The 25957-nt window shown below is 41.2% G+C and overlaps 2 protein-coding genes across 4 annotated transcripts; one reads left to right on the top strand and one right to left on the bottom strand.

Moving 5' to 3' along the window:
- The first annotated feature begins 16564 nt into the window (after positions 1-16564).
- LOC139378522 (protein LLP homolog) lies at positions 16565-18053 on the top strand. Its single transcript, XM_071120767.1, has 3 exons — positions 16565-16652; positions 17104-17334; positions 17415-18053. The coding sequence occupies exons 2-3, from the start codon at positions 17115-17117 to the stop codon at positions 17582-17584; spliced, it is 390 nt and encodes a 129-aa protein (XP_070976868.1). The 5' UTR covers positions 16565-16652; positions 17104-17114; the 3' UTR covers positions 17585-18053.
- Positions 18040-25942, bottom strand: LOC139378521 (src substrate cortactin-like). Of its 3 annotated transcripts, XM_071120763.1 has the most exons (16): positions 25812-25926; positions 24855-24935; positions 24582-24655; positions 24054-24183; positions 22754-22864; positions 22594-22648; positions 20829-20939; positions 20607-20717; positions 20377-20487; positions 20232-20287; positions 20031-20100; positions 19765-19913; positions 19438-19647; positions 19144-19315; positions 18983-19051; positions 18040-18803 (listed from the first exon to the last, which is right to left on the bottom strand). In XM_071120763.1, the coding sequence occupies exons 2-16, from the start codon at positions 24933-24935 to the stop codon at positions 18670-18672; spliced, it is 1644 nt and encodes a 547-aa protein (XP_070976864.1). In that variant the 5' UTR covers positions 25812-25926; the 3' UTR covers positions 18040-18669. The 3 variants fall into 3 exon arrangements, with proteins under 3 accessions (XP_070976864.1, XP_070976865.1, XP_070976866.1); XM_071120764.1 differs by lacking the exon at positions 20829-20939 and having other exon boundaries at positions 25812-25942; XM_071120765.1 differs by lacking the exons at positions 20607-20717; positions 20829-20939 and having other exon boundaries at positions 25812-25917.
- Positions 25943-25957: the final 15 nt, after the last annotated feature.

The following is a 25957-nucleotide window of genomic DNA, read 5'->3' as shown; positions in this document are numbered from 1 at the left end:
GAAGGTCGAGAGCCATGCGTCCTCCGAAACACAACCCAACCTAGCCACACTGCTTCTTGACACAATGCACATCCAACCCGGAAGCCAGCCGCACCAATGTGTCGGAGGAAACGCCGTACACCTGGCGACCTGGTCAGCATGCACTGAGCCCGGCCTGCAACAGGAGTCGCTAGTGCACGATGAGACAAGGATATCCCTGCAGGCCAAACCCTCCCTAACCCGGACAACGCTGGGCCAATTGTGTGTCGCCCCATGGACCTGCCAGTCGCGGCCGGCTGCGACAGAGCCTGGGCTCGAACCCAAAGTCTCTGGTGGCACAGCTAGCACTGCAATGTTAGACCACTGCACCACCCGGGAGGCCTGAGTGGGACATTGTTGCCGCCAGTAGCATTAAATTAATTCTCCATACTGGCCAATAATTATAACGGTGATTCTGATCCAACCATATATTGTGGCCCTAGCCTGAGAGGATGGAAGTTCAATATATGTAGCTAGATATAGAAGGCTAATGGTAACTAGGTAATGTTGCCCATGAATGGGAGTTAGTCTAGCGAGCAATCATTTTAGACAGGTAGCCTGGGACAACAAAAAATAAAAGTGTGTACTGTATGACAGAGAGGAGGATGGTAATGGCGTAGGGTTAGTCAACATGTTTCTCTACTTGCACGCACGCACGCACGCACGCACATGCACACGCACACGCACACGCACACGCACACGCACACACACACACACACACACACACACACACACACACACACACACACACACACACACACAGAAATCAGAACCATGGACAGCCACATCATATTTAGCTTACGTTGACTGGACTAAATTGTTTTTGGTGTCTTAGTTGTCACTGTATTAGACTAAGCATAAGCCTGATTTGATGATGTTGAAATGTTGAAGTTGAAATGGTGCTGGAATAGTGCAACTTGCTGTAACTCTCCATGGTTCTAAATCAATAGTTGTTTAGTGGTCCGGAAATGTCAGAAATATTAACTTGCTTGACCATGCCGTAGGTCATGTAACTGTTGGTTACATTCAATATGCTTTGTGGACTTCACTGGACAGAGGATGCACTCTGGTTTTGTGGTGAAACAAAGGTCTGGTTGAATTTATTCTGTCTGCCACTGTGTCTTCTTATTGTCTCGGCTTCAGGCCTATATAACAATATCTCACAGTGTCAAAGCATATGAACTAATAGGTTATAGAGCAAACAATGCAATTATCACAACACATAGGTTGTAATAATTTTTTTTTTTCAGGCTGCCCCAGTGACTTTAACCACACACTGCTACTGCAGAGACAAGGCATTTTATTATGGCATTAGAGAGATCTGAACTCCCAGCTTTATACCATAGTGAAGGATATGAACACCCAGCTTTATACCATAGAGAATGATCTGAACACCCAGCTTTATACCATAGTGAAGGATCTGAACACCCAGCTTTATACCATAGTGAAGGATTTGAACACCCAGCTTTATACCATAGTGAATGATCTGAACTCCCAGCTTTATACCATAGTGAATGATCTGAACTCCCAGCTTTATACCATAGTGAAGGATCTGAACTCCTAGCTTCATACCATAGTGAAGGATCTGAACACCCAGCTTTATACCATAGTGAATGATCTGAACTCCCAGCTTTATACCATAGTGAATGATCTGAACTCCCAGCTTTATATCATAGTGAAGGATCTGAACTCCTAGCTTCATACCATAGTGAAGGATCTGAACACCCAGCTTTATACCATAGTGAATGATCTGAACTCCCAGCTTTATACCATAGTGAAGGATCTGAACTCCCAGCTTCATACCGTAGTGAAGGATCTGAACTCCCAGCTTCATACCATAGTGAAGGATCTGAACACCCAGCTTTATACCATAGTGAACAATCTGAACTCCCAGCTTTTTACCATAGTGAAGGATCTGAACTCCCAGATTCATACCATAGTGAAGGATCTGAACACCCAGCTTCATACAATAGTGAAGGATCTGAACATCCAGCTTTATACCATAGTGAAGGATCTGAACGCCCAGCTTCATACCATAGTGGAGGATCTGAACACCCAGCTTCATACAATAGTGAAGGATCTGAACACCCAGCATTATGCCATAGTGAAGGATCTGAACACCCAGCTTTATACTATAGTGAAGGATCTGAACACCCAGCTTTATACCATAGTGAAGGATCTGAACACCCAGCTTTATACCATGGTGAAGGATCTGAACACCCAGCATTATACCATAGTGAAGGATCTGAACATCCAGCTTTATACCATAGTGAAGGATCTGAACACCCAGCTTCATACCATAGTGAAGGATCTGAACACCCAGCTGAAAACCATAGTGAAGGATCAATAACATTACCAGAGGGGGTTTATGTTGCGGCTCTAAGCTAAAGTAGCTTCAGTCATATAGGATATCTGACATCCACACTGCACTACTGATATACTAACAGTAGAACTGTATATCATATCATGTAGGCTTTGGGGTGCAGGGAAAACCCCTCCCTCAATAAGGGATTCCCACTATTGTAAGAATAGCTACAGAATAAATAACATACAAACGATCTTCTAAAACAAATTAAATAAAAACTCATACAGCACAATGAAAATCCTAAACCATCTTTCATTGTGCCTGTGAAACATGCTGTGAGGAGATCTTCTCCCATGTTGGCTGCCATTGGCCCCAGCTGGGTGGGTGTGGGCAAGAAAAAGCTCCTGGCTTTCCCTCTCTGCCCCCTTTGCCTTCAGCCCCTCCCCTCGTCATGCCCCTCCCCCTGCACAGAGAATCCCACTCAGGATGGCTATCCAGCTGTTGACTTGGCAACTGCACCATGCCCCTCTCCACTGAGGGCATGGGATGATTGCTCACCATGCCTGGCAAAGACAGACCTGCGTGTGTGGTGGTGGTGGTGTGTGTGCATGCAGTCGCTCTGGGGGACAGGCTGATCACACCATGCACCCAGACCTCTCCGTCTTGCTCTTATATAAGTGTCTGTGTGTAACCAGAGTATCATTAGTAAGGTACAGAACAGGAGACACCTCAAGGGGACAGCAAGGCTTGTCATGTGCTGACAGAGATTATAATGGACAGAGTGGTAACAGCCAATGTTAAATGACTGGGCTATACTGAGCTCCACTGGGTTTGAAGTATCAAGCAGGAAGCCTACTGAGCAGTGGGCCCATTTCTCTCCTGGTAAATTGGCTCCTATTTTAGCATTCCCCCTCCGTCGTTGCCTCTCTCTGAGCACCTGAAATCAATTAGACGAACAAAAACAACACTTAACGCTGCACTGAACCCACCACACCACCAGCAGACTGAGACACTAACATACCAAAATGGAAAATGCCAATGGGAAAGAGAGAGATCTTAGTACAGAACAAACATGGTCTAATTCAACGTTAAGGCTGTAAAAAAAAAAAAAAATCCTAAAATACTAGGAGTTATGACTAAGTGGGTTTTGGTATATATTTTGGGGAATTGATGAAATCTTAGCAGCTGGGAACTAGGAATACACGTTGTCAAATATATATATTTTGTAATTACAGTTTTACTTCCTCAATTAGCATTGAATGAAAATGTGTTTTTTTTAATGAGCAACATAATGTGTTGAAATAAAGAGTGCTGCCAAGTGTTTAATGCACGCATACAATCCTAGAAAGAGCCCATTGAGGAACATGACACAGCACGAATAATAAAAGATACGACTATAATTTTCCTGAAGCGGTTTCTGACCCTATTCCAGGCCTGGGCTAAGAGTAATACATCCCTTAGGCATATGGAGGTCTCCCAAAGGGGAATTAGGAATAAAGACTATATCTCAAGGAGGATTCACAAAGGTCAAACTAATGGCAAGCAAACAGAACAACAGCACGTCTCGAGAACATTTCAATTTGTCAAGAGAAAAACAGTGAATAAAAAACTCCATTGTAAAGAGTTCAGTTGAGTGGTAGCCTATTGTAGGGCTCAGGGACAGCTGTATACAGTTTGAGCTATTGATGTAGGATCTTCATTTGACCAATAGTGTCTTGGCAAAATAATCCTGCAGCAACAGGATTTGAACTTTTAGTCCATAATATTGCTTGATCGTTGCTTTGGCTATTAGCCGGACAAAAGTAGGCTACATGAAAAGTCAAATACTGTTAATATAACCAGATGTTAGTGCGCGTTTTCAGTGATTTTTTGTAAATCACAAAGCTCATCTGCGTTTCTTGTGGTGTAGGAAAATTCTCAGAAACAAAAGAGTGATCAAATTAAGATCTACATCTGTACTTTGTTCCTTAAGTGGAAGCTTTTATTCTGTGACAGTGGTGTGTATTCATGGATGCCAAGGGAAGCCAGGCTTCCCCCAAAAATGTAAAAAAAATAATAATTTTAAAACATAAAATAATTTATAACTGTGTCTCATAATTTTCCTTCAATTCGCAAGAGGCTGAGAATGTATCTCACAGGAGAAATCCTCAGAGGGATGCCCCTCTGTCTCTTGTAGACCATCTATCTGATACTGTCTCGTCCAAACAAGTATGACATTGTTGCTGCCCGTAACATTGAATGCAAGGGAAGCCAGTGGGCAATTGGCCTCCCTTGACAAAAAAAAGTATACAACATTTGCCAATCATCATTGAGCTAAACTGAGCGAGCTCAACTGTGAATGGTCCTGGCAAAAAAAAATAAAAGTGTCAAGGGAAGTCAGCTTCGATTTGGCGTCTCTCCTATCAAATCGCTTTGAGAGCATTAACGTAGGACCATGCCCCAGGAATACCTGACATGAATACCTGACATGATGACTCCTTGCTGTCCCCAGTCCACCTGACTGTGCTGCTGCTCCAGTTTCAACTGTTCTGCCTTATTATTATTCGACCATGCTGGTCATTTATGAACATTTGAACATCTTGACCATGTTCTGTTATAATCTCCACCCGGCACAGCCAGAAGAGGACTGGCCACACCACATAGCCTGGTTCCTCTCTAGGTTTCTTCCTAGGTTTTGGCCTTTCTAGGGAGTTTTTCCTAGCCACCGTGCTTCTACACCTGCATTGCTTGCTGTTTGGGGTTTTAGGCTGGGTTTCTGTACAGCACTTTGAGATATCAGCTGATGTACGAAGGGCTATATAAATACATTTGATTTGAAATTTGATTTGATTAACAGAAACAACTAGAATTATTCAATCTCATTGTGTTGTTCTCAGGTGTCTACCTAGCTAGCTAGCTAGGTACAATTGGCCCTTTCCTAAATTAGCCATGGATGCAGATACGGATTTGGGCTTTTACTTAATTCTCCATACTGGCCAATGATTATAACGGCGATTCTGATCCAACCATTAATTCATACATTGTGGCCCTAGCCTGAGAGGATGGAAGTTCAATATAAACAGTAGCGAAATGTAGAAGGCTAATGGTAACTAGCTAACGTTGCCCATGAATGGAAGTTAGGCTAGCGAGCAAGCATTTTAGACAGGTAGCCTGGGACAACAAAAAATAAAAGTGTGTACTGTATGACAGAGTGATAGATTGTTTCGTCAACATGAAAGAGGAGAGGATGGCATTGGCATTTCTCTACAAGTAAGGTGAGTAAACATGTTTTTCTACTTGCACGAACGCGCACGCAGATAGAAATCAGAACCATGGACCGCCACATCATATTTAGCTTACGTTTATTGGACTAAAGACTTTTGGGTATCTTTGAGTTGTCACTGTATTAGACTAAGCATACAGTAGGTGATGAGATGGTGTTGAAATGTTGAAGATGAAATGTTTTCTTTGTGACTTGCAGTAACTGTGGTTCTAAATCAATAGTTGTTTAGTAGTACGAAAATGCAAGAAACATTAACTTGTAGGTCATGTAACTGTCTGTTACATGCAGTATGCACTGGGGGGGTCTTGGCTTCTGCAGTGATTTACCCAAGCACCGCTACTGTTCTGTGGAGACCAAATTGATGAGAGGAAACTCATGGACAGGCTGCAGATGAACAACCATTATGAGAAATGAAAACAAGCTAACAATTCAAATGAATGCTATTTGAATGAACTCAATCAGTCTGTTGGACTCTTGGGAAATACTGTATGTAGATTATACATTAACATGTTGACATGCTTAGCATATCTGCAACTGCTGCAGTTGGGACACTGTTCGAATGTCTAATGGGACCGACATACAGATGTAGGAACTTAATTTAACCTATATTGTCACAGCAAAATATTCCTGCAGCAAAAATATTTTAATGTTTAGTCCATAGTGTTGCTTGATCGGTGGTGAGGCTATTAGCTGGCCAAAAGTAGGCTACATGAAAAGTGCAATACTGTTAATATAACCGTGTGTTTGTGTGGGTTTTCAGTGAATTATTGTAAATCACAAAGCACATCTGCAGGAAAATTCTCAGCAACAAAAGAGTGATCAAATGAAGATCCTACATCTGAAGGCAGATAAATGATAGAAATCAGTGCAAGTGTACAAACTGTGACGTAAATGAGAAGACAGACAATTACACTGGACAAAAATATGAAAGATTTTACTGAGTTACAGTTCTTATAAAGGAAATCAGTCAATTGAAATACATTAATTAGGCCCTAATCTATGGATTTCACGACTGGATATACAGATTTGGATCTGTTGGTCACAGATACCTTAAAATAAAGATATGGGCGTGGATCAGAAAACCAGTCAGTATCTGGGGTGACCACCATTTGCCTCATGCAGCGTGACACATCTCCTTCACATATAGTTGATAAGGCTGTTGATTATGGCCTGTGTTATGTTGTCCCACTCCTCTTCAATGGCTGTGTGAAGTTGCTGGATATTGTCGAGAACTGCAGCACGCTGTTGTACACGACAATCCAGGGCATCCCAAACATGTTCAATGGGTGACATGTCTTGTGAGTCTGCAGACAATGGAAAAACTAGGACATTTTCAGCTTCCAGTAATTGTTTACAGATCCTTGAGACATGGGGCCGCGCGTTATCATGCTGAAACATGAGGTGATGGCGGCGGATGAATGGCGTGACAATTGGCCTCAGGATCTCCTCATCGTATCTCTGTATATTCAAATTGCCATCGATAAAATGCAATTGTGTTAGTTGTCCATTGTTTGTGTCTGCCCATATCATAACCCCACCAACACTATAGAGCACTCTGTTCACAACGTTGACATCAACAAACCACACGCCCTCACAACACGCCATACATGCTGTTTGTCATCTGCCCGGTACAGTTGAAACTGGGATTTATCCGTGAAGAGCACATGTCTCTAGCGTGCCATTGGCCATTGAAGGTGAGCAGTTTCCCACTGAGGTCGGTTACGACGCTGAACTGCAGTCAGGTCAGGACCCTGGTGAGGACAACTAGCACGCAGATGAGCTTCTCTGAGATGGTTTCTGACAGTTTGTGCAGAAATTCTTTGGTTGTGCAAACCCACAGTTTATCAGCTGTCCGGGTCTCTGGTCTCAGACAATCCCGCAGGTGAAGAAGCCGGATGTAAAGGTCCTGGGTTGGCGTGGTTACACATGGTCTGTAGATGTGAGGCCGGTTGGACGTACTTCTAAATTCTCTAAAACGATGTTGGAGGCAGCTTAGTTTAGAGAAATTAACATTCAAACCTCTGGCAACAGCTTTGGTCAACATTCCTGCAGTCAAGCATTTCAATTTCACACTCCCTAAAAACGTGAGACATCTGTGGCATTATGTTGTGAACAAAACTGCACATTTTAGAATGGCCTTTTAATGTTCCCAGAATAAGGAACACCTGTGTAATGATCATGCTGTTTAATCAGCTTCTTGATATGCCACACCTGTCAGGTGGATGGATTATCTTGGTAAAGGAGAAATGCTCACTAACAGGGATGTAAACAAATGTGTGGACACAATTTGAGAGAAAAGCTTTTTGTGCGAATGCAACATTTCTGGGATCTTTTATTTCAGCTCATGAAACATGGGACCCACACTTTACATGTTGCATTTATATTTTTGTTCAGTGTACGTACATAATGCATTATGAGTCTAAATCTCCATGATTTCTTCCATGTCGATTATGACAGCAATGTATATTTAAAATAAATGATTGCGGGCAACGCAATCAGAAGCATAATGAAAATGATGAATTATTGATGTGCTCATTACTCATAATATGCATGCAAGGCGCTCCAATGAAGTCCATTTTCCTTGGGATGAGCATTTTTCTATTGTTTCTTGTCCAGAATTTGATTGATTTATTAATGAGTCTATTTATTGTTTGGCGAGATACAGTAAACCAATTGTATTGTTGCGGGCTTGGAATGTTCAGCTGTACCTGCCACGGTTGGCTTGGCCCATCTGTCTGTGAGCTGAACTGATTCAATTATAGTTTGGCTGTGTGGTCCGTTATCTACTCCTACTAATTTGAGGGAATAAATACACTGCCGTTCAAAAGTTAGAGGTCACTTAGAATATCCTTGTTTTTGAAAGAAAAGCACATTTTTTGTCCATTAAAATAACATCAAATTGATCAGAAATACAGTGTAGACATTGTTAATGTGGTAAATGACTATTGTAGCTGGAAACGGCTGATTTTTAATGGAAGATCTACATAGGCGTACAGAGGCCCATTATCAGCAACCATCACTCCTGTGTTCCAGTCGCCTCTTCACTGTTGGCATTGAGACTGGTGTTTTGAGGGTACTATTTCATGAAGCTGCCAGTTGAGGACTTGTGAGGCGTCTGCTTCTCAAACTAGACACTCTAATGTACTTGTCTTCTTGCTCAGTTGTGCACCAGGGCCTCCCACTCATCTTTCTATTCTGGTTAGAGCCCGTTTGCGCTGTTCTGTGAAGGAAGTAGTATACAGCGTTGTACGAGATCTTCAGTTTCTTGGCAATTTCTCGCATTGGAATAGCCTTCGTTTCTCAGAGCAAGAATAGACGGACTAGTTTCAGAAGAAAGTTCTTTGTTTCTGGCCATTTTGAGCCGGTAATTGAACCCACAAATGCTGATGCTCCAGATACTCAACTAGTCTAAAGAAGGCCAGTTTTATTTCTTCTTTAATCAGAACAACAGTTTTTAGCTGTGCTAACATAATTGCAAAAGGGTTTTCTAATGATCAATTAGCCTTTTAAAATAAAAAAACTTGGATTAGCTAACACAACGTGCCATTGGAAAGCAGGAGTGATGGTTGCTGATAATGGACCTCTGTACACCTACGTAAATATTCCTTTAAAAATCAGCCGTTTCCAGCTACAATATTAATTTACAACACGAACAATGTCTAAACTGTATTTCTGATCAATTTGATGTTATTTTAATGGACAAAAATGTGATTTTCCTTCAAAAACAAATTTCTAAGTGACCCCAAACTTTTGAACAGTAGTGTACATTTGAGTGACTCTCAACTAACGTCCAATGAATTAGATATCTTTACGATAGAATCATATGTAACTAAGGCATACCCAATGACCAGAGTGACCCATTTATTATGCAAAAGGTTCAAGAATCATAGGATGAAAGGGGTGTGTGATTCCAGACCTTCAAGATTTGCTCCATTAGTCATTCATTATAATGCTGGTTTACATGTACTAGATATGGCACTGAACAACCCAAGCTCTCCCTAACAGTGTCAACGAAACAAGTAGAGTAACAGCCAGCCAGCCTGTTATATGTGAAGTGAGACCTACAAGAACAACAAGGCCACGTGCAAAATATCCAGGGGAGCAGGAGGACAAGACAGTGAATCACAGCCAATCTCCTTCCAAGTGTGGCTGGGTAATATGTGCTCAGCTCCACAGCAAGGCTCTCTGGGAGCTGCAGCTCAGCTGGCTCTGTAGCAGCCGCAGGCATAGGAACACACAGTCAACACAGTCCAGTGGATATACACTACCCCGGCAGGGGGAAAGGACAGGCCCCAAGACTGCTGCTCCGCTACGCTCCGTCTCCCCAGACACCCTGCCTGCAGACCTGACGGTGTGTTTGTGTGTGTCAGGAGTGTGGCTGTGTGTGTGTCAGGAGTGTGGCTGTGTGTGTGTGTGTGTGTGTGTGTGTGTGTGTGTGTGTGTGTGTGTGTGTGTGTGTGTGTGTGTGTGTGTGTGTGTGTGTGTCTGCCCCTTGGGGGTCTCTGATTCAAACAGTGGCTCTTATTTTAGTTTCTTCTTGTTTCTCAGTGGGAGTTGTTTCATTGAGCTGTATCTTATGGACTAAGGGAATCAATATCATCATGCTACAGTACAGAGCTACTGATGTAGATAGAGTTCAGATGCTGGAGGGGCCTCTTAGTCACACACAGGGCTTTAAATGTCATTATTTAGTGCAAAGTATATAGGCTCCTTATCGAAAGGGACCCATAAAATCAGATTAGTAATGATGTCAACAGCAAATTGTTGGAATACAAACCTCAAAAAACGTTTTTAAAACGTTCAGAATGTGACTAATTTCATTTTGTAAATCATCAAAGACGATTTTCTTAATCCCTTATGGAAATATAAAGCAATTCCACCTAAATGTTACATGAAAACTGAGAACTGACTGTGAAAAGAGCCTCAACAATGGAAGAATACAGTGGTGTAAAGTACTTGAGTAAAAATACTTTGGTTTAAAGTACTGCTTAAGTCGTTTTTTGAGGTGTCTGTACTTTACTATTTATATTTTTGACTACTTTTACTTCACTACGTTCCTTAAGAAAATATTGTACTTTTTACTCCATATATTTTCCTTAACACCCAAAAGTACTTGTTACATTTTGAATACTTAGCAGGACAGGAAATAGTCAAATTCACACACTTATCAACCAAACATCCCTGGTCATCTCTACTGCATCTGATCTGGCGGACTCACTAAACACAAATGCTTTGTTTGTAAATTATGTCTGAGTGCTGGAGTGTTCCCCTGGCTTTCCGTAAATAAAAAACCAAGAGAATGGTGCCATCTGGTTTGCTTAATATAAGGAATTTGAAATTATTTTTACTTTTACTTTTGATACTTAAGTATATTTTAAACCAAATACTTATCGACTTTTACTCAGTAGAATTTTACTGGGTGACTTTTGCTTTAACTTGAGTCATTTTCTATTAAGGTATCTTTACTTTTACTCAAGCATGACAATTGGGTACTTTTTCCACCACTGGAAGGATTTAACACATATAGCTAAACAGCAAATAAGGAGGTCTTTCTTCCCTGTAGAGGTCAAATACCTGTCTGCTCATGTGGGCTTGCTCCTTGTCTCTTTGTCGCTCTCATTCTGCACCATCCGTCGCCCTGGGAGATGAGGTAGTCTAGGTAAACGCTCACCTCCCTCCCTCCAATTCCACAGTGCCTGGTTCAACAGGTTCACGTTGCACATCAAAAGCGGCAGGTAGCCTAGCTGTTAAGAGCGTTGGGCAAGTAACTGAAATGTTGCTGGTTCCTATCCCTGAGCTGACTAGGTGAAAAATCTGTCTGTGCCTTTGAGCAAGGCACTTAACCCTAATTGCTCCTGTAAGTCCCTCTGGATAAGAGCATCTGCTAAAACAAAACATCACAATAATTAATTCTACGGCTACACCAAATGCTCCCTTAGATCATTCTGGTCATATTCATGATGCACTACAATCGTTATTTGTATTGAATACTTTATAATACAAATGTTTCTTACCACTGCAATATAACTTCATGTGAAAATCTGGAATACTTTGAAATGTCAAAGCCCTGCATAAACATTCTATTTCTAATATTGTTGAGTCATTTCACGTCGTATAACCTTGTCAGTGTAATACATCTGTCTTTGCAAGTGATGATCCGTATAAACGGTTATATAAGAAACCAAATGCAAAGTAGCCTATTCAACAACATCTGAATCCAGCAGAGTGAGGCTTTGAGGTGTGCTGCACAGCAACCGAACTGTTCTCAGAAAACAGAAACAGATGGCCTGTCAGTCCTGACCTGAATGCTAAAGGCAGCCCCCAGTGCCTGGCCACTGATTGCCAATTCATATCTCTCACTATGGATTTGGGAATCGCTCCATCAACGCGTTTTAACTTAACTGTTTTTTGGATGGGTAACTACTGCGTATTGGGATCCACAAGCATATTTGGAAGAAGAGGCCAGTCTGTCAAATGTCCTGGGCTATCGCTCATGCTCACAAGAATATGCCAAGTAAGATTTGATCTGCTTTTTAAAGAGGCAAATGGCTTTATAACAATGTTTAGGACTTTATAACTATGTTTAGGACATTATAACTATGTTTAGGACTTTATAACTATGTTTAGGACTTTATAACTATGTTTAGGACATTATAACAATGTTTAGGACATTATAACTATGTTTAGGACTTTATAACTATGTTTAGGACATTATAACTATGTTTAGGACATTATAACAATGTTTAGGACATTATAACTATGTTTAGGACATTATAACAATGTTTAGGACAATATAATTATGTTTAGGACTTTATAACTATGTTTAGGACATTATAACTATTTTTAGGACATTATAACTATGTTTAGGACATTATAACAATGTTTAGGACATTATAACTATGTTTAGGACTTTATAACTATGTTTAGGACATTATAACTATGTTTAGGACTTTATAACAATGTTTAGGGCATTATAACTATGTTTAGGACTTTATAACTATGTTTAGGACATTATAACTATGTTTAGGACATTATAACAATGTTTAGGACATTATAACTATGTTTAGGACATTATAACTATGTTTAGGACTTTATAACTATGTTTAGGACATTATAACAGTGTTTAGGACATTATAACTATGTTTAGGACTATATAACTATGTTTAGGACTTTATAACTATGTTTAGGACATTATAACTATGTTTAGGACATTATAACAGTGTTTAGGACATTATAACTATGTTTAGGACATTATAACAATGTTTAGGACATTATAACTATGTTTAGGACATTATAACTATGTTTAGGACTTTATAACAATGTTTAGGACTTTATAACTATGTTTAGGACATTATAACTATGTTTAGGACATTATAACAATGTTTAGGACATTATAACTATGTTTAGGACATTATAACAATGTTTAGGACTTTATAACAATGTTTAGGACTTTATAACTATGTTTAGGACATTATAACTATGTTTAGGACATTATAACTATGTTTAGGACATTATAACTATGTTTAGGACTTTATAACTATGTTTAGGACATTATAACAATGTTTAGGATATTATAACAATGTTTAGGACATTATAACTATGTTTAGGACATTATAACTATGTTTAGGACATTATAACTATGTTTAGGACTTTATAACTATGTTTAGGACATTATAACTATGTTTAGGACATTATAACAATGTTTAGGACTTTATAACTATGTTTAGGACATTATAACTATGTTTAGGACATTATAACTATGTTTAGGACATTATAACAATGTTTAGGACTTTATAACAATGTTTAGGACTTTATAACTATGTTTAGGACATTATAACTATGTTTAGGACATTATAACAATGTTTAGGACATTATAACTATGTTTAGGACATTATAACTATGTTTAGGACTTTATAACAATGTTTAGGACATTATAACTATGTTTAGGACATTATAACTATGTTTAGGACATTATAACAATGTTTAGGACATTATAACTATGTTTAGGACATTATAACAATGTTTAGGACTTTATAACTATGTTTAGGACATTATAACTATGTTTAGGACATTATAACAATGTTTAGGACATTATAACTATGTTTAGGACATTATAACTATGTTTAGGACATTATAACAGTGTTTAGGACATTATAACTATGTTTAGGACATTATAACAGTGTTTAGGACATTATAACTATGTTTAGGACATTATAACTATGTTTAGGACATTATAACTATGTTTAGGACTTTATAACAGTGTTTAGGACTTTATAACAGTGTTTAGGACATTATAACTATGTTTAGGACATTATAACTATGTTTAGGACTTTATAACTATGTTTAGGACATTATAACTATGTTTAGGACTTTATAACAGTGTTTAGGACATTATAACTATGTTTAGGACATTATAACTATGTTTAGGACTATATAACTATGTTTAGGACATTATAACTATGTTTAGGACATTATAACTATGTTTAGGACATATTAGTATTCATATTATATTAGTATGTACACCATAGGCTATTTCATTTAAACTTGTAAGGAATACAACTCTGCTTTTGGGTATCAAATGCAGAATATTTCTATTAACTTGGCAGAAGAGAGTCTATTAGTCTTTTACATTCAGTCACAGACGAGGCTTTCCTTTTTGTCTTCCTTGAAAGGACAGCCCTCTTGTTTAATCTGCCCTCTTAAGACGGTGTCACCTGCTCTCCTGTGTGTGTGTGTGTGTGTGTGTGTGTGTGTGTGTGTGTGTGTGTGTGTGTGTGTGTGTGTGTGTGTGTGTGTGTGTGTGTGTGTGTGTGTTGTTTAGACCCTGCCTCTTTCTGAACATGATGCCCTGGGACTTAATTACTCTTCACAGACACAGACCCATTCTCCGCAGTAATAGGGTCCTAATTGGGGGAGCCAAAACACTAATACCACCATCGGTACGGGGACCTCAGCTGGTTGTCAAGGGCGATGTCACCTGGGCCCAGATTCAAAAAACCTTCTTAAGAAGAAATGTCTTATTAACTGACCTTTTAACCTTAACTATAGACTAAAGAAGAACGTTAAATATTAGTTGCTATTCCTCAAAAATGTTATTGGAAATGTTCTTGCGCTATTTCTTATGTTTTTCCTAAAGCAAAAAGTTAAGAAGAGATTCTTGAAAATAAAGCTTTTGGAACTGTTCTTAATTCCAAGATAGCTTGTCTTAAACTCAGGGCTGTGAGAGAATAAACTCATGAAAGCAATTGAACATGTTTAATTCACTCACAAACTTCATCTGAAAGTTTAAGTATTGATTATTTTAAACCCAAGAACATGTTTTAGAACAGTAATCTCTGTACGAAATATGCTAACATGATTGCCATTGCTAGCTAGATAGCAAGCTAAATCAGTTGCCTGGCAACAAACATCTTAAGAAGATTTGTAAGAAGATATTTGAGAAGTTAGTATGAAAAGCATTGCAGTGTTGCAGCGTCACTACAAAAAAAAGATCCAGGCTGTGTCACAACCGGCCGTGACCAGGAATCCCATAGGACAGCGCACAATTGGCCCAGTGTCGTCTGGGTTAGGGGAGGGTTTGGCCAGGGGGGCTTTACTTGGCTCATTGCGCTATAGCGACTCTTTGTGGCGGGCCGGGCGCCTGCAAGTTGACTTCAGTCATCAGTTGAATGGTGTTTCCTCTGACACATTGGTGCAGCTGGCTTCTGGGTTAAGCGGTCAGGTGTTAAGAAGCGTGGTTGGCGGGTCATGTTTCGGAGGACGCATGACTCGAACTTTGCCTTGTTGGGGAGTTGCAGCGATGAGACAAGACCGCAATTGGAGCGCAATTGGATATCACAGAATTGGGGAGAAAAGGGGGTCAAATTAAAACAACAAAAAAGTGTATGTTTTTTCATAAGAAGTGTTTTGTGAATCTGGGCCCAGGTCAATAAGAGGGATTTCTGTTTTCCCATTTCTTTCCATCTCACAAAAAAATGGGGTGTAGGCTAGGGTCAGTGCCTGAGTTTGTATTCTCCCCACCAACTGTTTACTTTGAAGGTGAATCAGGAACCCCAATTTGACCCAAAGCTCCAAATAGGTTTTTGTCCATCCTGGATCTTTTTTTATGGGGATGACAGGACCTTCTCGCCGGGCATGGCTCCTGCTGTGCCAAGCTGCTATTTTAGCTCACAGAAGCTGAGGGGTCAGGCTGAGGAGGGGCTGCACTGAATAGAATGTTCCTCTGGGATGTGAAGAGGAAAGAGGGAGCAGTTGGGGCTGGTTGGCCTCCACTTGAGTGAGCAGGGAGTCGAGGAGGTCAGCTGGAAAAGTGCGGGGCTCAACTCACATCTCCTGGGGAAGAGTGGAGGCCTACTGTATGTAGGGCCATGCCCCGAGTGGGGCTAAAATAGGACCTGCCCTTGGATTTTACACCCCAATCGGTCTCATGGGTTTAGCTTGATGACGTGCAGTCCCAGAAGAAACATCAGTCTTGCAAATTCTCCATTCAAAATAGTACAAAGACATTTCAACCATGCCATACCAACAATAATGTATTTATCCTGAATGGTTGTAGTTCATTCAATTGTTGTGATGGTATAACATATAATTTCTACTTTACTGTACTCACATACTTTGCTTTTCGTTTGCCCTTTGTTTTTGCAGACAGAGGTTAAAGTGGTTCAACACATTTGTTCTGGAGCAGATGTGAATTTGTGGATAATTGGATGATCATTAATGAGACTTAGGTCGCTTTGGCTTGCAGTATAGAATGAGCTCGCCATCTCCTGGAAGAACTGCGAACTGCACCAGATAGCTGACAATACGTATCGATAAATTGAGAATAAAGTGCATCAGGAAGACAGTTCGTCAGTTATCCACCACTGATAATGTTTCACTCTAAATATGTAGGTTATAGGTATTCGATTAAATAAATACTAGTTCACAGTATGATAGTAAATTAAGAGGACGTAAATTGTCGCAAATGTGTCCAACATAACGACTGTCTGACCTGCTTTACGGTTGTCGAAAATACTAACACGTGTGCTGCCTGCTTATCAACTGTACGGAAGATACATCTGCGTCTATGTATGTTGACAGTGTTTTATTAATTACAATACCATCAATAGGAGTAAATTGAGTATACCGAATACTAGTTATTGAAGTACAAAAACATTGAATGGAATAGGCCGATCGATTGTTCTAAAACAATAAAATTTTCTTTAGCAGTGTAGCTAGCTATTAGCCAAAAGCTAGCAAACTTGCCTGTTTATGTTGAGTCTTGCACATTTAAAGACAGTAAAATCATGGACAGTTTAACGGCAGTTCATCGTGATTAACTATACAAGAACCTCGATTTATGATTGAGGGGCATTTGGACTATACGTATGTCTTTGCTGGCTTGATGGGAGTTGATGGCATGAGTGTTGTTTATATGATCCAAGAACTCAGTCATATGTATGGCTCTGCAGAGACTGTCACTGAACTAGAGTCTTATGCAAGTGGATCTGTGTTTCCATTACGTAACCCTGTCTTTCAGAAAACCTAAAAATGGCCAAAAGTCTGCGAAGCAAATGGAAGCGGAAGATGCGTGCAGTGAAGAGAGCGAAGAACGCCCCTAAGGAACTGGCTCGGTTGAAGCAAGCCTTGGCCCACGGTGGCACAGGAGAGATCTCCATGAATGACATTCAGGACATAGCTACAGTGGTGCCAGCTGGGAAGATAAAGGAGAAGAAAGTGGATGTAGACATGGAGGCAGAGGAAGTCGATGGTGAGATCACACACAGATCAAGCATTTTGTATCGTTTCCTATGTCTTGAGTTTTGACACCTTTTTGTTTTTGCATTGCAGATGGAAAGATGGACATGGACAGCAAGCGCAGTAAGACGACCCAATTGGACGAGCACGGACAGTACCCAACATGGATGAGCCAACGACAGGCCAAGAAACTGAAAGGCAAACGCATAACAAAAAAATCAGGAGGAAAGGCCAACAAAAAAAAGAAGGGCATTGCCTGGTAGCCTGGAGAAAACCAAAGGACTTCTGACTTAGAACCTGTGACACACACATGAGCATTGAATACATGATCTTTCTGGAGTTGCCTGCCTTGTGTTCAAGTTAAATGGTGATATGAGGCAAAGGATCTATATTGTGCAACCCATTGTCTGTAAGCTCATTTTAATGTATGAAAGGAAACAACAGAGTTGTGTGTTGGGCACAATGGTATAATACTGCATTGGCATACTTCACTTGAATGAAAGCCATGTTTTCTTATTGCTGTGGTACACAGAAGATGGTAGATTCTTTACATTTTATCTTAATAATGCTACTACTTACTACCTGTTGTTGGTAGCTCCATTCTTGTTTGATTTGCTCCTCTTTCTGTAGCCTAGCCCATAGTTACAAAGACATTCATTATACATGCAACAAACTGTCCATATCATATTCTGGCTGTCACACAGAGTAAATAAATGTGTTTCTGTACATTAATACAGTTTATTGATTACATGCAGTTGATTCTAAAAATGACCTTTTTAACCTGGTGTTTGATATTATGCTTTTCCAAAGTATGACAATGTAATTCAAGTTAAGGATTCCATCAATAGCCAAAATACAATTCTCTGTAGTTAATCATTATTGTTTTTAAACAAAACATTCCATAGCTAAATGACTTACATAATCCTTTGAAATGCAAGTGTATGAGAATATTCTGGAACATTTAGCAATCAGCGTTTATAAGGGGAAGGGCTGCATCCCACCCTGAGCAGTATGAAGCACAATGACTATCCATTATATATCATGACTACTGACCAATTCAATTAAATCAATTGACTAGAAAACATATGGGGAGAATATGAATTGTATACTCCTTGTGTCCTCACCTCAAAACCCATTGGATGAGAAAGCCAGAGGTCCCTCCCCTCTGACCTCCAATGGGTATTAAGAAAGTGAGGATAGAGGAGTATGCAATTGAGATGCTCCCATGGTACAATCAAACTATACCTGTCCGATAGGATCAATATGCTGATGTTCCCCCTGTGAAAAGACCCACAGGTCCTATGGGCTCAGGTATATGTCTGTGTTGGAGACTGTATAGGCACGCTCACTACATCATTTTCACAAATGTAGCAGGGAAAAGTCCAATGCGTCCGTGACAGTGTCCCTTCCACCAGCCTTCGTCCACCATCTCTATGTTGGTGATGACATCATCCGGGTTGAAGGAGATCTCATCATCTGCCTCTTCATGTGTAAGAATAACATTATTTTAGGATTTTGTCTCCGAAAGGGTTTATAGACTTCTGTGTTGAACAATGTTTAGCATTGATTTCTGTATTCATCCACAATGGAAGAAACAACATCACAGTATGACACAACGATATGATATCACAACGCAGTCATTGATACAGTAGACTACCTACCTCCCTGGTAGTCATAAATGGCCACTGCTGTCTGACCGCATGTCAGGTCCTCATAGTCATTATCCAAAGCTGTAGAGGGAACACATGGAAGGGTCAGTCTTTGATATGACACAGTAATGGGTTACCCATCCCCTCTACCCCACTGGGTGTGGCACACTGACCTGGAACAGGTTCTGGGAAGAAAGGTATTGGTGAGATATCCTCATACTCTCCCTCATCCTCCTGCTCTGGTTCTGATGGGGTCTGCTCCTGAGGTGGCTCCGCCTCCAGCAGGTCACTTGACCGTGGGGGCAGGCACGGGGGCTGGTCATAGTCTGGCTCCTCCTCTTCCTCCTGAGACCACAGAAAAGGAGTAGGTGTGAATTTCACCTATTCATTTTATAACGTTGCAGTGAAGAAGAAATGGCCGTTTTTACGTCATCAGTGAGTTGATTTGAATTAAATCAGATATTTACCACTAGCTCAGGTTCATCTCTTGGTATCTGAGGCACTGCCCTGGCAGTGGGCAGCTGTGGTGGTTGGGGCTTCCTGTTGGTCTCTGGAACAGGTGGAGGTCTCTGCTCTTCAACAGGTGGAGGCTGATGCTCTTCAACAGGTGGAGGCTGATGCTCTTCAACAGGTGGAGGCTGATGCTGCTCTGCTTCCTCCTCCCTGCTGTTCTGTTCCTACAAGAGATACATACCGCTGTGTCAGTGTGCAAGTTTATTGGAGTAACATGTTTATTGGAGTAACATGTTTATTGGAGTAACATGTTTATTGGAGTAACATGTTTATTGCAGTACCTGTTGTCTGCGTCGTGCCTCCTCCTGCTCTCTCTTCTCTCTAGCCTGTCTCCTGGCTCTCTCCTCCTCCGCTCGCTTTCTGTTCTCCTCGTCTGATGACCGAGCCAGGTTCTCAAAACGAGCCTTCAGGTTGCCTGCCCCTGCACTTGCTGCAGACAGACCGGAAAAGCAAAAAACATATTTTCCTCTTTCAACTTGAGAACTAAATGTTTAGCAAGCAGAACAACTTCAGCCCTTCTATGAGGAACTATAAAGCGCATACTTACATGCCTCCAATGGTATTGTCTTCTCATAGGCAGAGGTAGGGGATTCCATGTCTGTGAAGGCCACTGCACTCTATAGAGCGAATGGGGAACCATAATCCCAATCAATGAGAAAATGCCATAGTCTGAGTGTGTTTGTACAGGTCAATATAAAATGCATCAAGAATTACTGTCATCCTGAGTCGAGGGTCACGCAAGACTCACTTTATCCATGCGGTCTGTCTGGACGCCATGGCGTCCCCCAAAGCCCTTGGCATAGTCTGAACGTGGAGATCAAAGGTCAGTTTAATGTGGACATGGTCCTTGACTTTTACAAACACAACTGTGGTTACAACTGTGAGTAACTGACCTTTCTGTGACTCATGCTTCTCTGTCTCTCCCTTGTAGTCATAACCTAAAGCAGCCTTGTCCACTTTCTCCTTCTCCACCCCAAACTTCCCCCCAAAACCCTTGGAATAGTCTGGTGAGGGAGAGTGAGGGATGAGGTTGTTTCAAATATGAATTAGAAATCTAATATTAATAATTGACCATGAAACGTTTCTACCTACAAACAGCCCAAAGGTACAGTTCCCCTCTAACCTTTCTGAGACTGGTGCTTCTCGGTCTCTCCCTTGTAGTCGTATCCCAAGGCAGCCTTGTCCACTTTCTCCTTCTCCACCCCAAACTTCCCTCCAAAACCCTTTGAATAGTCTGGCGAGGGAGATTGTGGGATATGTTTAAAATATGAACTAGAGATCCAATAACTGACCATGAAACATTTCTACTTAGAAACAACAGCCCACGGTACAGTTCCCCTCTAACCTTTCTGAGACTGGTGCTTCTCGGTCTCTCCCTTGTAGTCGTAACCTAAAGCAGCCTTGTCCACTTTCTCCTTCTCCACCCCAAACTTCCCTCCAAAACCCTTTGAATAGTCTGAAAGATAAAAGCAGGGTGAGTGGTATGCCAGGAGTAGCTGGGTAGGATAACAACATGCAGTCGACTTATTGGAAATCAGAACGTACAGTGCCTTGCGAAAGTATTCGGCCCCCTTGAACTTTGCGACCTTTTGCCACATTTCAGGCTTCAAACATAAAGATATAAAACTGTATTTTTTTGTGAAGAATCAACAACAAGTGGGACACAATCATGAAGTGGAACGACATTTATTGGATATTTCAAACTTTTTTAACAAATCAAAAACTGAAAAATTGGGCGTGCGAAATTATTCAGCCCCTTAAGTTAATACTTTGTAGCGCCACCTTTTGCTGCGATTACAGCTGTAGCTCAGTGAGGTTGGATGGAGAGCATTTGTGAACAGCAGTTTTCAGTTCTTTCCACAGATTCTCGATTGGATTCAGGTCTGGACTTTGACTTGGCCATTCTAACACCTGGATATGTTTATTTTTGAACCATTCCATTGTAGATTTTGCTTTATGTTTTGGATCATTGTCTTGTTGGAAGACAAATCTCCGTCCCAGTCTCAGGTCTTTTGCAGACTCCATCAGGTTTTCTTCCAGAATGGTCCTGTATTTGGCTCCATCCATCTTCCCATCAATTTTAACCATCTTCCCTGTCCCTGCTGAAGAAAAGCAGGCCCAAACCATGATGCTACCACCACCATGTTTGACAGTGGGGATGGTGTGTTCAGCTGTGTTGCTTTTACGCCAAACATAACGTTTTGCATTGTTGCCAAAAAGTTCAATTTTGGTTTCATCTGACCAGAGCACCTTCTTCCACATGTTTGGTGTGTCTCCCAGGTGGCTTGTGGCAAACTTTAAATGACACTTTTTATGGATATCTTTAAGAAATGGCTTTCTTCTTGCCACTCTTCCATAAAGGCCAGATTTGTGCAATATACGACTGATTGTTGTCCTATGGACAGAGTCTCCCACCTCAGCTGTAGATCTCTGCAGTTCATCCAGAGTGATCATGGGCCTCTTGGCTGCATCTCTGATCAGTCTTCTCCTTGTATGAGCTGAAAGTTTAGAGGGACGGCCAGGTCTTGGTAGATTTGCAATGGTCTGATACTCCTTCCATTTCAATATTATCGCTTGCACAGTGCTCCTTGGGATGTTTAAAGCTTGGGAAATCTTTTTGTATCCAAATCCGGCTTTAAACTTCTTCACAACAGTATCTCGGACCTGCCTGGTGTGTTCCTTGTTCTTCATGATGCTCTCTGCGCTTTTAACGGACCTCTGAGACTATCACAGTGCAGGTGCATTTATACAGAGACTTGATTACACACAGGTGGATTGTATTTATCATCATTAGTCATTTAGGTCAACATTGGATCATTCAGAGATCCTCACTGAACTTCTGGAGAGTTTGCTGCACTGAAAGTAAAGGGGCTGAATAATTTTGCACGCCCAATTTTTCAGTTTTTGATTTGTTAAAAAAGTTTGAAATATCCAATAAATGTCGTTCCACTTCATGATTGTGTCCCACTTGTTGTTGATTCTTTACAAAAAAATACAGTTTTATATCTTTATGTTTGAAGCCTGAAATGTGGCAAAAGGTTGCAAAGTTCAAGGGGGCCGAATACTTTCGCAAGGCACTGTATGTGTATTAGACGTCCTGAAGGCTGTACCTTTCTGAGATGTATGCTGCTCCACCTCACCCTTGTATTCAAAACCCATGGCAGACTACAGGGAGAGAGAAGGAATGTTCATCACCAGGACGATCCCTCATCCTGTTCATCAAATCCTGTGATATCTCTGTATTTGTCAGTAAGAGGATAGTTTCCTCACCTTATCCACACGGTCTTTCTGCACTCCAAATTTCCCCCCGAATCCTCTCTTTGCATCGGTCTGGGATGAGTGCTGCTCCACCTGCGCCACGTAGCCATGCCCCACTGCCCCCTGGGTAATTACACACACATAATACATCAACACAGGAAACGATCTTTGATAAACTGTTGAAGTCCATAAAAATTGCAATAGGTCAGCACACAGAACTGTACTGTCTGACAGCATACGTTTTGGGGTGAGCAGCATTGCACTAGAGGAAGCCTTGTGCTTGGTGTGTTATTTGCATTAGACTGAAGACCTTATGAGCGAAATACACTATATATACAAAAGTATGTGGACACCCCTTCAAATTTGTGGATTTGGCTATTTCAGCCACACCCGTTGCTGCAAGGTGTATAAAATCAAGCACACAACCATGCAATCTCCATAGACAAACATTGGCAGTAGAATGGCCTTACTGAAGAGCTCAGTGACTTTCAACGTGGCCCCGTCATAGGATGCCACCTTTGCAACAAGTCAGTCCATCAAATTTCTGCCCTGCCAGAGCTGCCCCAGTCAACTGTAAGTGCTGTTAAAGTGAGTGTGGAAACTTGTAGGCACAACAAGTCTCTGCTGCAAAGTGGTAGGCCACAAAAGCTCACAGAACAGGACCGCAGAGTTCCAAACTGCCTATGGAAGCAACATCAGCACAATAACTGTTCATCCGGAGCTTCATGAAATGGGTTTCCATGGCCGAGCAGCCGCACACAAGCCTAAGATCCCCATGTGCAATGCCAAGCGTTGGCTGGAGGGGTGTGAAGCTCTCCGCCATTGGACTCTGGAGCAGTGGAAACGCGTTCTCTGGAGTGATGAATCACGCTTCACCATCTGGCAGTCTGATGGACTGGGCTTGGTAGATGCCAGGAGAACGCTACCTTCCCCAATGCATAGTGCCAACTGTAAAGTTTGGTGGAGATGGAATAATGGTCTGGGGCTGTTTTCCCTCTAGCGCCAGTAGAGGGAAACCTTAACACTACAGCATATGACATTCTAGACAATTTTGTGCTTCCAACTTTGTGGCAACAGTTTGGGGAAGGCCCTTTCCTGTTTCAGCATGACAATGCCCCCGTGCACAAAGCGAGGTCCATACAGAAAGGGTTTGTTGAGATTGGTGTGGAAGAACTTGACTGGCCTGCACAGAGTCCTGACTTCAACCCCACATTTGGGATGAATTGAAACACAGATGTTCGACGAGCAGGTGTCCACATACTTTTGGTCATGTAGTGTATGAACATCACATGATGACATGTTATAACCTAACCTTGTCCATGCGGTCTTTCTCCACTCCAAACTTCCCCCCGTAACCATAAGAGGCCTTGGGAGCCTCCGCTCGCTCCTTCTGCTTTCCCACCTCATGCTCCTGGGACACCTTCTGTCTCAGCTCTGATACACTGGGAAGAAGCAGGGATGACACACACACACGCAGGGAAATACACATATGCAAGCATACACACACACCAGAACTTTGTTGCATAAATTTATTTCCATTTTACATTATCTGCTGACACCGGGACTACATAGTTACACTCATCTATGGCTAACCCTTAGATTTACTCAGTCACCAACCCATATTTGGTAAGACTCACTGCTTGACAGCCTACACACTGTTTTCACTTCCTTTTCCTGTTTCTACAGAGCTAAAGCAGCAATACACAGCTGAGCTAACCATCCCCCATAGCTCTCCAACAGCATAAAACACCAATCATACTGTGATCGATCTTTGATGTGTAACTTCTGGTCTGGCCACCTCAGGCTGACCACCCACCCCCAGTTAATGTTCAATGGTTACCTGATGTGTTCTTTTCGACCAGAACCCTCAATGGTCTTGGCCCCCCATCTCTGTTCCTGTTCTGACACATCATTCTGAAACACATAACCCAAGTCCTTCTCATCACCTAACTGTAGTCTGAAGACCAAGGTGTCGTTGAAAACAGGACTGAAGCGGTTACGCATCAAGCATAAACAAAACAGTAATTCCACTGGGAGAAAATATTGATTAGAGTGCTTTAGTAAATACACTAGCTCCATAAGGACCCTAGCTCCCTCCACCCCAGTAGCTAACCTCAAAGTCAGGGTCGGTCTCCCAGTCGTCCCCCTCTGCAACCTTTAAGCTCACGTTGTGTCCCACCACTGACTTCCACATCTAGGAAGAGAAACAAAACTGTGTAAACACAAGAGGGACCACAGCTTGTTGGTCCCTGGTGTAAAAACAAGTTGAAAAACACTGCTTTAGTGAACACTGTATGTACCTTGTGAACAATCACCTGTTCCTGCAAATACAAATAAGCTTCAAGGCATTCAACATTTCCTCTTTGTCAGTGGAAAAACTGACAGCTGACCACAAGTATATAGTCTCATTCTGCTGAGGTCACAAAATAGGAAGTTGAGTTATTTATACAGCACTGAGCTGCAGTGCTCTCATCATAAAATAACACACTATCATCATTCATGAATAGTTTAACAAAACACAAAGTAACCTGATGGAAGTGGTGGGTATCTTACAGCTGGGCACAGCTGTCCAGACTGATGTCAATTTAATGTAGGGCAGCTACCTGATTGTACCACACAGATTGCAGTCAGTTACACATTCAAAGTCTGATAATTGCGGATATATCTAAAGGTTGTACATTTGAGGGACATGCTTTTGGCATTTTAAATAAGTTAAAAAGTAATACAAAATATTTAATTACAAAAAGAACGGTGATCAAAGGAACCATCTGGCTTATATTAACTCACCTGTTTGATGCGTGCATTGTCTGAAAGTGCACTTACCCAATATACTAGTAAAACTAAACATACGTTGGCTATAATTTACACAGTAACTATTTATATCTTCTAAGTAGGCTAGACCTTCCGTTGATTCAACTTTGAAACAATATAACGTAACGTTAGCCAATGATGAGATCAGTACAGAACTCATCTGCAACTTCCTGAAAAAGCACGTTTAAAATGTCTAATATCACGGTGATGAATACTTAATTCAAATAAAGAAACATTATTTCATGGTAATTACACGTACCTCTGCGTTGCCAGACAACTTTCCTTGATGTAATAATGCCACAAATATATATTTTCACAAGTCTCAACCAGAACGAGGATAGAGTCGCGCAAACAGTTGATGTAGGAAATAATGCGCGTGGCCGATGACATGCAAGTAGCTACGGG

This window comes from Oncorhynchus clarkii, chromosome 21 (assembly GCF_045791955.1).
Source record: "Oncorhynchus clarkii lewisi isolate Uvic-CL-2024 chromosome 21, UVic_Ocla_1.0, whole genome shotgun sequence".
Classification (NCBI taxonomy): Eukaryota; Metazoa; Chordata; class Actinopteri; order Salmoniformes; family Salmonidae; genus Oncorhynchus; species Oncorhynchus clarkii.
The sequence above is the reverse complement of the archived record's forward strand: the minus strand, read 5'-3'. Positions and strand labels throughout refer to the sequence as shown.

What these genes read in the sequence shown, in the direction of transcription:
- LOC139378522 (XM_071120767.1), top strand. Translation starts at nt 17,115, where the DNA reads ATGGCCAAAAGTCTGCGAAGCAAATGGAAGCGGAAGATGCGTGCAGTG. An exon ending in GGAGGCAGAGGAAGTCGATG is followed by an intron (nt 17,335 to 17,414) that starts GTGAGATCACAC and finishes TTTGCATTGCAG; the next exon opens with ATGGAAAGATGGACATGGAC.
- LOC139378521 (XM_071120763.1), bottom strand. Translation starts at nt 24,935, where the DNA reads ATGTGGAAGTCAGTGGTGGGACACAACGTGAGCTTAAAGGTTGCAGAG. An exon ending in GAAGCACCAGTCTCAGAAAG is followed by an intron (nt 20,718 to 20,828) that starts GTTAGAGGGGAA and finishes CTCCCTCGCCAG; the next exon opens with ACTATTCAAAGGGTTTTGGA. An exon ending in GAAGCATGAGTCACAGAAAG is followed by an intron (nt 20,288 to 20,376) that starts GTCAGTTACTCA and finishes CTCCACGTTCAG; the next exon opens with ACTATGCCAAGGGCTTTGGG.